The 12,694-nt window shown below is 46.7% G+C and overlaps 1 protein-coding gene across 4 annotated transcripts in view; it reads left to right on the forward strand.

Annotated features, from left to right (window-relative positions):
- Positions 1–7,977, forward strand: part of atrnl1b (attractin-like 1b) — an 87,143-nt gene extending 79,166 nt beyond the window's left edge. For 2 of the 4 annotated variants that reach the window (XM_084485378.1, XM_084485379.1), the window contains exons 28-30: positions 210–324; positions 5,964–6,144; positions 6,176–7,977. In XM_084485378.1, the coding sequence (XP_084341504.1) occupies positions 210–324; positions 5,964–6,088 (240 nt within the window). In that variant the 3' untranslated portion in view covers positions 6,089–6,144; positions 6,176–7,977. The remainder of the gene's footprint in view (positions 1–209; positions 325–5,963; positions 6,145–6,175) is intronic. The other 2 variants (XM_084485380.1, XM_084485381.1) reach the window with 1 other exon arrangement.
- The last annotated feature ends 4,717 nt before the right edge of the window (positions 7,978–12,694 follow it).

A 12,694-nucleotide genomic window follows, 5' to 3' on the forward strand; every position in this document is an offset into this window, starting at 1 on the left:
TTGTCTTTGTTCAGCCTGTATATCTTCACTATGACTACCTTCATTACTATAACGAGAACTATTTTCTGTGAATGTCGATGCTACCAAACAGTTAACCGGATTTGACTTGGTTACTCCAGCTGCTTAAAGTAATGTTCATGAAATGTGTGTGTTTTGTTTTTGTTTGTTTTGTTCGTTATGTCTAAAGACATCTCTTTTGTTCTTCCCAGGGCCCGCCGAAGCCCATCGCCGTGGAGCCGTGTCTCGGAGGGAAGGCCGCCGTCCTCACAGTCCTGGTGAAGCTCCCTGCGGGGCCCCTGGGCCTACCCCCCCCCGGACAGTCTGGTGAGGACACACACACACACACACGCACACACCAATACACACACACACACACACACACACACACACACACACACACACACACACACACACACACACACACACACCAATACACGCACACACACACACACACCAATACCAATACACACACACACACACACCAATACACACACCAATACACACACACACACACCAATACACACACACACACAGACACACACACACCAATACCAATACACACACACACACACCAATACACACACCAATACACACACACACACACACACACACCAATACCAATACACACACACACCAATACACACACCAATACGGCAATTCACCATGACGTCACACTATGTTCTTCCGGGTGGCAAAAGCCGATGCGTTCGCCGTTGGCACCACTAGTAAACAAACCCTTCCACGATCGAAAAAACAGAGTAAATGGCTTGAATTAATGATTTTCTTCTTGCGGGGTGCTACGGGACGTCTCATTAATATATATATATATATAATATATTATATTATATTAATATAGTTTTCGTCATCGTTTCAACTTCAGATTAACAACAATGTTTTGTTGACTGTGTGACATAGTCTTTATTGTTATTTATTTATTTATTATTTATTATTATTATTTGTGTTTACAGCCGGCTGAATGGCTTCTGGTCAGTGGTAGCCGCTCGTTCTGCCACCCGGAAGTGTCGTTACGGCTATTGTTTACTAACATTCTGAAATGCCGTATACACACACCAATACACACACACACACCAATACACACACCAATACACACACACACACCAATACACACACACACACACACACACACCCTTCGCACTCCTAACCGCCACTGGACGGAGGGACCCCTCACTCTGCGTTCCTTCCCAGGGTTTCTTCTTAAAGTTGTTCTTGCCCTTGTGGGAGCTAGGGTATCGGGGTGTCATGAAACGTACGCACTGTGAAGCCCTTTGAGACGCACTGTGAATAAGGGCTGTACAGATCAAACTGACTCGACACATGCAGAGATACTAAGCCCGATAATCGATGAAAAGACTAGTTTATCTCACATTTCTCCCGCAAGCTTGGGGTCATCAATATTTAAACGTTGATTGACCAAATTAAATTGATTAAAAACAAAGGAAGTATATTTGAATTAAAATAAAATGTCCATTCAAAAATGTTAGACGCAGCCACAATATATATATTGAAAAAAAAATCATTTTTCAGACTTTAGTTATGCAAATCAAGGCTGAGGTTGTGTGCAGAGTGATTCTGTAGAGTTGTGAGACCTCCAAAGCAGCTGTAACTACAAAAAGTAGTCATAACCTTCTTTATCTTATCGTTGTGATTGTAAATGTTTTGTGTGTGTGTGTGTGTGGCGGCGATTTTCCCACCGCTTGCCTCTGAGCTAACAGTCTCAGTAATGCTAGCGCGCGACGCAGCAGCAGGTTGCGATGACTCCTGCTTGTTCCCGCGCCGCACGCCAACGCTCCACGGGCCTCCGAGGTGCTAAAAGCGCACTCGGCGCCGGTGGTGATCCCGACGACCTTTCCGCTCGACGCCGCGACGCGAGTCCCCGACATAAATGAGTCATGAGAATCAACGTGAAGAGAACGACGGCGGTGACCTAGCGCTAAGCTGCCCGCGCAGTCGTTCGCGCGTGAAGCTAAAGCTCTCTCCCCAAGTCAAACATAATAGCGGTGGTTCTTTATACACGTGCTGAAGGAACCGTTTTGAGTGGTTTGGTGTGAGGAGGTAATGGTGGCAGATTTCCCTACCGCATTGTTCTGTCTGACTGGTGTTGGTGCCGAACCGTCTTGTCAGTGTTGTTCTGGGGGCGTTGGGGAACTTAAGTCACCTTAAGGGATGAGCTCACATCAAGTGACTCAAACTGATAACAAAACGAACAAAAAAAAACCCAGTTAATGAAACGGAATGAAAGGAGACACAAGCAGATAAGAGATGCACACAGAACACATCTGCCCCCCGCACACACATACGTGCACACGCACACACACACAGATAACCCACATGCTCTCGCACAGAGATACCTACACACAAAGTCGACGGCACACTGACACACACCCGAGTTTCCGCTCCGCTGGTCTCCAGAAACGGACCACGACCGGAGGTAATCTGCCACGCCACCTTCCCACCATGAATCAGTGGGTTTCAATCAGGTCCTCATGTAGCTAGATACCAGCTGTCACCAGCGGGGGTAGGGGGGGAGTGTGTGTGTGTGTGTGTGTGTGTGTGTCTTGTTGTCTCTCCGATGATGTGTTGCGTTATCTCTGTCCGTCAGCAACTCTGACGTCGAGGCTTCAGGGAAAACTTTATTTAGGGGGTTAATTCCCTGGTGCGCAAGCTCCGCCCCCCCCTCACTGTGGCAGCCAATGACACGCTCTGGTTCAGACCGTTTGTCTGAGGGACCCCCTTCACTGGGAGCAGGGCCAGAGTCACCAGAGCAGAACGCAGTCTCACACACACACACACACACACACACACACACACGCAGGAACACACTGATGCTTAAAGACAACACACAATGAGAGACAATCGCTTCAACACACACACACACACACACACACACATGCGCAGGAACACACTGATGCTTAAAGACAACACACAGAGACAATCGCTGAAACACACACACACACTCACACACACATATTCACATTTCCCTGTAACCGATAATTTGCACTGACCAATATGATGGGCTGTCAGGCAGCGGAAAAAAACTGTACTTTATTCTAGCTGTTCTAGTAGTCCCAGTCCCCAATCCCATTTTACTAGATCGATGCAGTTAACTTAAACATAGCCATCCAGAGGGTACATCTAGAGAAAAATAAGTCCATTCTTTTAGTGTCTCATTTCTCCTAGGACAAAATCACTGTAAGCCAAAGAGTCAGAAATAAATGAATTTATGTATTTATTTACCATCTCTAAAGGCTGCCCCACACTACAAGATTTTTTAATCTTATGCGATTTTTGAGTCGGATGTACACCACACACATAAAGAGAATCTCAGCCTAATCTCAGCATAAAGAGAATTCATAAATACAAATACATGAGATTCGAACACAAGATGGAACTCCACACACTATAGGACAACCTTGTCTGCAGGGCCGTGGAGGCTACGTCATCCAGCACGAGACAATTGTAGAACTAGCAACTCGCGTCAACAGTGAAAATGGATCAGCGTCTTTTGACAGCAGTTGTTTCCGCGGTGCTTATGTTTACATAATATCAGAGAATATCCGCGTCAGTTCGGCCGCGGTGCAATTAATGAATAAAGATCATAAACACGTCGGAAGAAAAAAACATTTATTTTGACAGATGTGCCCGAAGTTACTACTTTACAACCTCGTTGATGACCCACATTTAGAAAAACATGTAGGCCTACTTTTAATTCAGCCTTGGGTGAATTCGAAGCGTAGTGTGTTGGACTGTTTTCAAAACGGGTCTTTTAGATTAAAATAAGTAATGCTGTCTGTGAGTCTGTAGCAAATCCTACATCGTTATTGTTGTAGTATTCAACCATTAGCAAGGTGACACTGATTTGCTATTGATACCATAGATAGACATGTATAAAATCACCGTTAGTGAATTGCATAGGGGTCGATGTGAGCTCATGAATATTCATGAGCAAATGCAAACAGAATGGCTGTACAAGTGTTCTGAGACACGGCTGCGAACCGGCCACTTTGTCATGGCAGCCGTGCCGCTGCCGTATCCAGTGGAATAGCCTACATTGACTATAATGGTTTCTAATGTCTTCGGAGAACGTTTTTATTGCCGTGCCGCTTCCGTGACGGTTCTGGTGGAAATTGCCCTTCACTCAACATTCCAAAAATATCAATCATGTTGGATAACCCAGATTTTGCGATCGGGTGCTCTTGGAGTTGATGAGATTATATCTTAGAACACTACGGCAGACAGGATAATCTTGGCCGATTTTCGTCCAGATTCGGCTGCCATGGGAACGCCACCCCGATTGTCGTAACGGGGTCAAATCGGGCCGGATATCGGGACATTTCTCTTGTAGTGTGGGGTGAGCTTTAACAAAATAAATTGTCCATCATTCAATTTGCATCAAATGTGAGTAATCACCACAGACAATTTGGTGTCATTTGGTGTCAAACGGCCAGCCATTTGGAGGCCGAAACCTCCTCCACACGTGTTATAACAGAGCCTCTAGAGCACACGCATTGGAAGCTCCTGTTTTGTGTTGCAGTAAAATGCGTCCATAAGGGAACGACAGCTATGCGAAAGTAGCATTCCGTTTTAGTTTTTTTTTTGGCCCGGTCGTAAGGGTGGCGTGGCAGTGTGGTGGCCGAAGTTTGACCAATGGTGACCACGGCCACCCCCGGCCACCACGTGGCTCCGCCGCTGCTGCTGCTGCCATCAACAGCCAGCTTGTACTTCCTGCTACAAACAGCTAGCGCTACTAGCTCCAGACAGCTAGCAGTGCGTAGCTACAGGCCCCCCATCGCCAGCATGCGTCTGCAAGGGAATGGTCTGATCCAGCCCGCTGACGCTCTGGAGGATGATGCTCCGATGTGTTTATGACCCTCCAAGAGGCGGCGGAACCACAGAAGCTGCCGCTGTTCCCCCCCCCCCCCCCCCCCCCCCGCTGACAGCTGCTGCCGCAGAATTGACTAAACTAAACAAACCCCCGGGCTAGACACGAGCACACACACAGCGCCGTCGCCACAAGTTGGCGTGTCGTTTTATGGTTAGCCTTTTCCGTTTGAAATCGTTTATGCAGCCACTGGATTTAAATCCTCAGCCTTGGGGCGGAATCCGGGAACGGTCGGTCGCTCCTTTGTCGAATCGCTCTGACTGCCGCTCAGCGTCTGGTGTTCGAAAAAGAATAAATAATAATCAACAGAAATAAACTCCCTTTTTCAGGTCGGTTTTTCGGTTCGGTTTTCGTTTGAATCCGTTTGACGACTTTGTGACCTTGAATGAATGAATCAAATAAAAACAAATGAATAAATAAATTCACAAGTTTCTCTAGGGGTTCTGTTTTACTGCCACTCTCTTGCTGTGTTCCAATATCCATACTTCCATGAGTACACTTAAATTTAGTACACAATTTAGTACACGCTAAGTGCACCGATTTGTGTCGGTGTCGATCCAAATCGAACACTCCGTGGTGCACTACCCGGAAATTATGATCGCGACTGCCGCCGCGGCTCCTCCCCCGCAATAAGCATCCCGCTTTGAACGGTGAACTCTTTACGCATGGTAGCTATAAAAAGCTATAAAATCTACAAAATGACTCATAGAAAAAAAAAGTTCTCATTAATGCAGGCTATGTGGAAATATGTGGCGACGTTGGCTCAGCCCGGCGCCGCCGCCCTCTTCCGCTACGTAGCCAAGACGGCCGCGGTCGAGTACGAAAAGGGTGTGCGTCGATCCACACTCCGCGGTTTGACCGCTTTGAGCACGCCGTCCGGGTCCTTCCGGTACACTTCTTCTCGTCCTGATCTGAATCGGAACGCCCTACCTACCCCTAAACTAAAGTGTAGTGAGTGCGGACGGTGTGGATATTGGAACACAGCATCTGTCTGGTGTCACCAACTCTCTCTCTCACACACACCATGGTCACACACCACCTCTGTGTGCCTGCCTCCTCCCAGGGGTGACGGTGGCCAGCGCGCTCATCGACATCTCCCAGCAGAAGACGTCGGACTTCAAGGACAAGACCCTGGGCTTGAAGAGCCGCAAGGCCCACCCTCCGGCCCACCAGGGCACCTGCGTCTGAGGCCCCCCCCCCCCCTCCCTCTCTCCCCCCCGGCCCTCTACAGGGGGGGGGGGGTGGTGTCGGGGGTGTGAGTGGGTCCACGCTGAGGTGTCGGGCGTCCCGGTGGAGAGCCCTGTAGAGGCAGCGGCGGGACGGTGGGGGAGAGGGATGTGAGACTCCGTTCACCTGCACTCCCCTTAGCATCAGCTTTCCACCGTTTAAGCAAAACGTGTCCTTGATCTGCTCTCCCATCTCATGCACACACACACTCACACACACACACACACGCACACACGCACGCACTCACCTCTCACCTATCAGCATGACCGGAGGGCAAGCACCTGGACCCCTTAAAGGTCATCCATTGTGTCTTCGTCATGGAGACGCTCCGAGCCGATTGGCCAGAAAGAGAGGTCATGTGACTTCAAGGATCCTTTGCTGTGTCACCAAACACCTCTGATCAAGCTTTTTGTATGTGAAAGTGATTTTTTGGCGTGACACGTTTTTGGTCATGTGATCAGCGACCCTTGACCCTCGTTCAAGTCCGTCCGTCCGTCTGTCTGTTGATTAACCACACTTTGCTTATTCCTTCCACCTGCCAGTCACACACACACACACACCTGTCTGTGTGTGTGTGTGTGTGTGTGTGTGTGGCCTCCGCAAACCATGTGACACTACCCTCCCTCTCTCTGTTCCAGCTCAAGTCTGCATTTTTAGTGCAATACATTTTAAACAAATAAACTATACCACGAAAGCGTCGCGGTGACAGAGTAGATCACTGCGAGGCGAGGTGAAGCTCTTAAAGAGGCTTTTAGAAGCTGATTCATTCATGTCCATTTTAAGTTTGCTCCCCACAACCCAAACTGGATGATACAGCTGTTTTAAAAAAATAATCATGTACATAACAGGGACCTCGCTCTATGGTTTTTCTTTCGGGATGTCTTCTCCACTACGAATTGTCAAAGTGTCTCTTTGCAGCAACCGAAACGGTTTAAAACGGAGGACCTGTGTGACCGTTGAACATTTAGCACACGGGACGGAAAAAGACGTTTCCTGGACACTCACAATTTCGGACAACATAATTGTGTATATTGTTGTTTTTTATTATTGTTTTTCAAGAGGCATATTTAGGGGTGGGGTGGGGGGGGGGGGTTAACATGCCTTTGAAACGCCTGTGTTGCCTGTGAAACTGTTTTTAACTCCTGCGGAGGGTGTGTGTTTTGCAGCGTTTACTTTGGAATGATGTTGAGGTTGTGTGGCGTCCGGTTGTTTCGTCTCCTGGACGTGTAACGGTGTCTTTAACGAACAAATGTGAGTCTTGTTTCTTTTTTTTTTTTTTACTCTTTATGTCAGATGGATGTGTTGGTTTATTTTTTATTACAGAAGGACGAAGAGAAGCGTTTTACTTTAGTCCATTAGGTGTGTGACGACTCAGTCTGTTACTATGCTAGTGGGGAGAGAGCTCTTGGTCCGCTATTGTTTTCATATTCTATTGATTCACGTGTAATGGCATATTTAACTTAATATTATTGTTGACTTCTAAAAAAAAAATTGGACGTTCCTTGTTACAGATTTTTTATTTTATTTCTTCCAAGGACTCGCGTGGGCATTGTCGTTCGGTTTTATTGTAGCAGAGTGGTCACTATAGCGCATCCCATTGCCGTATGCCAGCTAATTTGTTCTGTGTTAAAGTTTGTTTTCAATGGTTTTTTTTTTCCAAAGGTATTGCTTTATGGTGCCATTACACAGGAATCATGGTCCTTCACTTTTAAGATGGAAAGAGACGAGAGTAATAAACTGCATATCAGAAGTCTTTAATGTATTACAAAGATGGACATCATGCCAGAAAATAAAAAAAAACACTACTTCTAAGATCTACGCCCAAGTCATTTTAAAATGTCACACTCACTTTCTACTGTCGTATTCTGTCCTTGTTTATTTTAAAGCCTGTGTCGTTCATTTTTAAATAACAGATTGTGACATAGTGCAGCACTTTTATTTTAGGATAGATTGAATAACGCATCTCATTAAACTTCAAAGTAAAAGCCTGCCCACATCTTTGAGTTAATTTGACTAATTTCTATTCATATCGACATAATAAGGCTTCTATACTTGTGAATCTCAACATGGGCCTTCTCTAGCTCTCCTTTTACGAGGACACTATACAGATCTCAAGCTCTGACAATTATCTCGTTCCAGGTTTGCAATTATCATAAGATAGCCACACTTTTGACAATCGGCAATTCAACTCTCGACCTGTGTTCACTTTGGAGTGTTCGTTGGCTAATCCCCATCTGTGTTGACACTGGAACTCTCGAACAGGCAGCGATGAGGAACATGGTGTTTATTGCATTAGTAAACCAGTGACACTTAATCTTTCTTGCAAGTCGCTAAGTTTATAAGCGCATTCTGCACAAAAATGGCAGTAAAAGTGTATATTCATAAGAATGGATGATGACTGGTTGACGTTTGTCTTGAATCACAGCGTGGCAGGAGAGAAGTGAGGCGACCCGACGGCTCAGACGGCCGAGGTCTGCCGTACATCAGACATGACATCGTCTTGAAGCGTTTAGGAGAAGCAACCGGGGGGGGGATGAATTGCCGTGACAACGTATGATGTTCAGCACCCTCCCCCGCCCCCCCCCCACCGACTGACTGTGCTGGAGGTGGAGAGAATGATCACATCAACATTTGAGAGGCAGTGTTTTTAAAATATTTTTTGGATTGAATTTAACAAATGGTTCACCTTTATTTATGTCTCTCTGCCTGTATCTGCCTGTATTCATCTCCCTGTCTCCACCTCACTATCTGCCTCCCTGCATCTCCCTCTATCTCTGTGTCTGTCTGTCTAATATATATATATATATATATATATATATATATATATATATATATATATATATAGCTGAATGTCTCAGCTTGTCTCTATCTCCCTGCATTTGTCTGTCCCTCCATGTATTTGTCTGTATGTCTATCTTTCTGTACCTGCTGTCTGTCTTACTCTGCATCGTTTGGTCTCATCTGTCTCCATCTCCCTGAATCTATCTCCCTGAATCTGCCCCTATCTCCCTGTAATCCCTCTCATCTCTCCGTCTCTCCGTCAACGACATTCACTACTACTCGTCGATCGTCCCGATGAACGGCGTCGAAACACGCACTTGAACACACAACCACTACGTTCACACATGACAGCTGTAACTCCTGTTCTCCTATCTACGACCCGCGAGGCCGTGTACGGGCGTGCGCGGTCACGGTCACGAGGAGCCGACATCGACTCTCTATTCTACAGCGTTCTCCCGCAGGTCTGCGTCGCGACACTGATTTGGATTTATTACGACGGCCCGCGGGAGACGATGAGCCAGCTGGTTCACGTCCAGCCGGGCCCCTCTGATAGAGATCGGATCAGACATGTCTGGATGGAGCAACTTGTAAAGACTCGGGTTCCACAAAGGCGTGAACACGGCCAGCTGCTAATGGTCGGCGCAAACTTAATGGCTCAAGCAAAGCTGGATTGATTGGGCGGAAGTGCCAATGACGGCCGGGGTTACAGGGCTAAGGATTGATGTGGTGCAGGTTGGACACACTGCACCCAGGCTGGTTATTCGTTGTCATTTGAGGATTCGCTATTTTGTACATCGATTTGTTTTTTTTGTAGTGTCGGCCACTTTTTAAACAGAAAGCCATTATTTTATTTTAAGTTCTTTAAGCCCGAGAAATATTGCCCTTTAAAGATTATCGCTTTGCCATGCACATCACGTTCATCACACTTTAAACGCTGTTCCAAAAATTGACTCTTTTAAATGACATTTTGACGGAGGAGGGTAGGCCCAGGGCTGGCGACCACTGCCAGCTCTGACTCATCGTTTCCTGCCACCATTGGATTGGGGCTGAAGTGCCTGATGGGCCTTCTGGGAAATGTAGTCGCCGCCAGACTGGCCCTCTGGCTCCGACCTTGTCTCTCCTGGTGTGTGACACACAATCAGCTGCCTAACCTTGGGGTCGCCTGATGTGTATATGGTGTCAGGTGTGATTGCTGATTTGTATGCTATAGATTTTTGTACAGATTGCTGGTAAACATTTTCTTTTTACATATTGTTAGTAATACAAGGTAAGGGTAAGGTGAGATCCTACAAATTAACATATGAAAACCCTCCTCAACTAGTTTTTCATAAATTAGCCAGAGAATGTTTGTATTTTTGGAGAATTGCACATAATCTACAGTGGCCTCCTCGGTGTGCTTTGTTCTGCCATAGCCAAACCAATCCAGAATGCACATCAGTGTTGAACCTCACCATTTCACTTTCAATTCCCAAGGGGCAATATCAACGGGGCGGCGACCAAAGTTCCTCTGGATGGAATTAGATAGACCTTCAACCAATCAGTGGACGTAACATGTGACCGGTGACACATCAGCTGCAGCCGTCTTGGTTGTTTATGAAAATGCCTCAACGGCGCCCGCCCCTCTCGTCATCACATCAAACCTCACGTTAGATAAACGAGTGTGATGAGCTCGCAGATTCGTCTGGTTCCCAGGCAGGCCGCTACGGACTACCCAGAGCCTTGGAGCCATTGGACCAACGGGCTTTATGGGATGTCATGCCACCAGGTGTGAGTGTGATTAGCCATTACAAGCCGTTTGAAAATCGGCCTTCCCCTGTGTGTGTGTCCACCTAGATGTATGATGGATAGATCAGCGACAGTGGCTAATCACACTTCACACTTGGTAGCATGCTATCACCCCTTTAAAACTATTAGTATGGGACAATCACGATGGAGAACGACCTAAACACCTGGACTCCAATACAGGGCTGTCAGTCTGTCCAGTGGGGTGTACTACGAACCTCGATTAGTGGGTTAGCGCGGTATGTTGCGCTCAAAGCCTGGGTTAGCTGGGACACGCAAGTCGCTCTCTTGTAGCGTCGCTGTATCCCCATGGTGACTTATGCTGCCAACCAAGCCTGGTTGGGAGGAGGTTATCAGCTAAGACTTTCGGGTTAGGTCGGCTACTTAAAGCTAAGCGCAGCTTCCTAGCCCCTCCTTTGACAAGAGCCTGAGCCTGTATCGTACAGGGGTCTCTCCGGAGACAGAGGGTCTTTCGGGACAGATCCGATCCCTTGGCATTGCCTGAGAATATTCTTTATGAGATAAACAGGTCCTCATCAGAGGGTATTCGCTATTTGATCGTCCTTGTTGGACGTTATGTAGGCAATGTTACACAAATAAGCCGTGCACTCACTGTTGCGCAGTGTGTCTGTGTTTCACTGCGTTTTTTTTGCCACGGGTACCACTGCATTTGCATGCAGTTGGTGATGCAGAAAATCTCAGCAAAAATACGGTGTGCCGTGCTATTTGCAAGGTTGTAGCTGCGCTCAATACATTGCTAAATACGTTTGTGGTGTTTCCTAGCTTTTTGCCCACTCGAACTGTCAAGGAAGGATTTTATACTCAAACCTCTGCCTCTGTGAGAGTGTTGTAGAGTGGAGGCAGCGCGTCAGTCTTGCATTTCTGCATGCGGGGTTCGTCTCCCAAGTGATGTGCATTTATGTGTAGCTTAAAGAGTCCCAATTCTTATGCCATATGGAATACTTACTAAAGGTTATGGAATTATATTTTTGTGCTTATTTCAAACTTGAACCCATGTTCTCAAGGCCGTGCTGGCACCACATCTAGATGGGGGTAAAAGGCATGATGATGGACAGGCGAGATTTGAACCGCGGTTGCTGGAGTTCGGGTCTTGTACTAATCCACTAGGCCACCGCCGCTACATCTGAACAGTTGAAAACATATGCTATACATTTCTTACATAGGGTGTATTTAGAGTGAATTCCCTAAATTATAGAATAAAGCAGGTTGGACGTTGCTTTTGCATTTTGAAATCATCACTCTATTGGGATTAATGGTGAACAATTCTGCATTTGGCAGTTATTTTTTATACAATATGCAGAATCTTTTCAGTTACAATTTATACGATTGGCTGTTTTTTTTCCAGCACGCCCCTCCCTAGCCTTATTATGTGCAACTGTGTTGCCCCTAGCTGTTATCTGATTCTTGAACTCCATTTCATTATGACTATCTGTTCCTCTTGAGTAAAATATACTGCTCTTGATCTATCCATTTTTTTTAAAGGTGAGTAAAATGACACGATAAACGCCCTTTTTATGGGAACATGCATTGAAACTAAAACAGAAAACCTGGCTTGACAAATTGACTCATCAGTGAGCTTCGTGGTACCATTTAACTCTGCCTGGGTATGTTCAGCAGGCTTCGCAGTGCACCCCACTGTTCAGTAACCCCAGGCACACGTCGTTGTTTACCTGGCTTATGGTTTCGATTCGCCATCCAGGGGAATCCACAGCAAAGTATCTCCAAAGTATTTCATATTTTTTTTTCATAAAGATTTATTATTTTTCCTTTTATTGTAGAGTAAGACAGGAAGGTATGGGAGATAGAGGGGAGGACATGCAGCAAGGGACCGTGGGCAGGGATCAAACCCCCTGCGGTGAGGACTGTGCCGTAACGGTACACCAGCTCTACCCGGTGGACCACCGGGGGGGCGCCCCCCCCCCCCCAAATTCTTTCATCCTGTCCCGAGCACCGAGCCCCGCCCGCCACGGCTGCTCTCAGCCA

Source organism: Micromesistius poutassou (genome assembly GCF_964030765.1).
Source record: "Micromesistius poutassou genome assembly, chromosome: 21".
NCBI lineage: Eukaryota > Metazoa > Chordata > Actinopteri > Gadiformes > Gadidae > Micromesistius > Micromesistius poutassou.